At 49.2% G+C, this 1,214-nt stretch overlaps 1 protein-coding gene across 1 annotated transcript in view; it reads right to left on the bottom strand.

The window, feature by feature from the left end:
• Positions 1 to 942: 942 nt before the first annotated feature.
• The window catches only part of LOC108510503 (activating signal cointegrator 1 complex subunit 2-like), a gene marked incomplete at both ends in the record, with an annotated part of 4,939 nt that continues 4,667 nt past the window's right edge, over positions 943 to 1,214 (bottom strand). The window contains one exon of the mRNA XM_017840186.1: positions 943 to 1,010. Within this exon, the coding sequence (XP_017695675.1) occupies positions 943 to 1,010 (68 nt within the window). The remainder of the gene's footprint in view (positions 1,011 to 1,214) is intronic.

Raw genomic sequence — 1,214 nt, 5'->3', positions numbered from 1 at the left:
GCAGCCACAGCTTCTCTGGGCAACCTGTGCCAGGGCCTCCCCACCCTCACAGCCAACAATTCCTTCCCAATATCCCATCTAACCCTGTCCTCTGGCAGTTTGAAGCCCTTTCCCCCTTGGCCAGTCACTACATGCTCTTGTAAATACCTTGTGTTTATTTTTGTGCATAGGGCAGCTTTTTGAGGACATAAACATGACATTTCAGGGTACAAAGACTTCAAGACACTTTGATTTCCCCCTTAGGCTGAATGTGAATCCTGCTTGCTCAGGTTGGAGAACATAAAAGCTGTTTATATAAAGGAAAGCTGATACATGGAGAGGTGCTAAATGGCTTTTGCAAGGCCCCAGAGCACCCCTTGCATCAGATTTTCCCTTGCTCCTGAACCTGCAGTGTTATCCCTAACCCATTCTGCTGTGTCAAACTACCTCTCGTGGTTTCTATTTTGTTGATTTAAGTTTAATTCTTCCCCTGAACTGCCCAATGAAAATTCCTTGAGATTCACTGGAGGGAAGGCAGGAAGCTGAAGGAAGGTGATGGGAGAGTCATCAAGGAATAGTTTTAGATCAAGGCTCAAAACCTCCCTGAGACACATTAACATAAACTAGGGAAAGGAAATAATGGCAAAATCAAGGGAGGTTTAAGTTGGATCTCAGGCAAAGGTTCTTCCCCCAGAGGCTGGTTGGTACTGCCCAGGCTCCCCAGGGCAGTGGGCACAGCCCCAAGGCTGCCAGAGCTCCAGGAGGGTTTGGATGATGCTCTGGGGCACAGGGTGGGATTGTTGGGGTGTCTGTGCAGGGCCAGGAGTTGGACTGATGGTCCTTGTGGGTCCTTTCCATCTCGGGGTATTCCAGGATTCTATGAACTGCCTGCCTACGACTGTTCCCTTCCACTCTCCAAGCCCTGCCACAGTTCCAGAGGAAATCCCAGCAGGAGAGCAGTACCTGGAGGACAGTGGGCAGAGTCTCATCCAGGTCACCGAAGTAACTTGGCTGCTGAGTGAAGATATTTTCTGAAAAGGGGAAGGAGACCATTTCCATTAGTTCAGGCACTGACACCAATGAGCAAATTGGCACCAGAATATTGTACCTGTGACATTGTACCCGTGACATTGTACCCGTGACACTGTGATTGTGACACTGTGCCTGTGACATTACTGACACTGTGCCTGTGACACTGTACCTGTGACATTACTGACACTGTGCCTGTGACACTG

This window comes from Lepidothrix coronata, unplaced genomic scaffold, assembly GCF_001604755.1.
Source record: "Lepidothrix coronata isolate B3197 unplaced genomic scaffold, Lepidothrix_coronata-1.0 Scaffold1118, whole genome shotgun sequence".
Lineage (NCBI taxonomy): Eukaryota > Metazoa > Chordata > Aves > Passeriformes > Pipridae > Lepidothrix > Lepidothrix coronata.
This window is presented reverse-complemented; position numbering and strand designations above follow the sequence as displayed.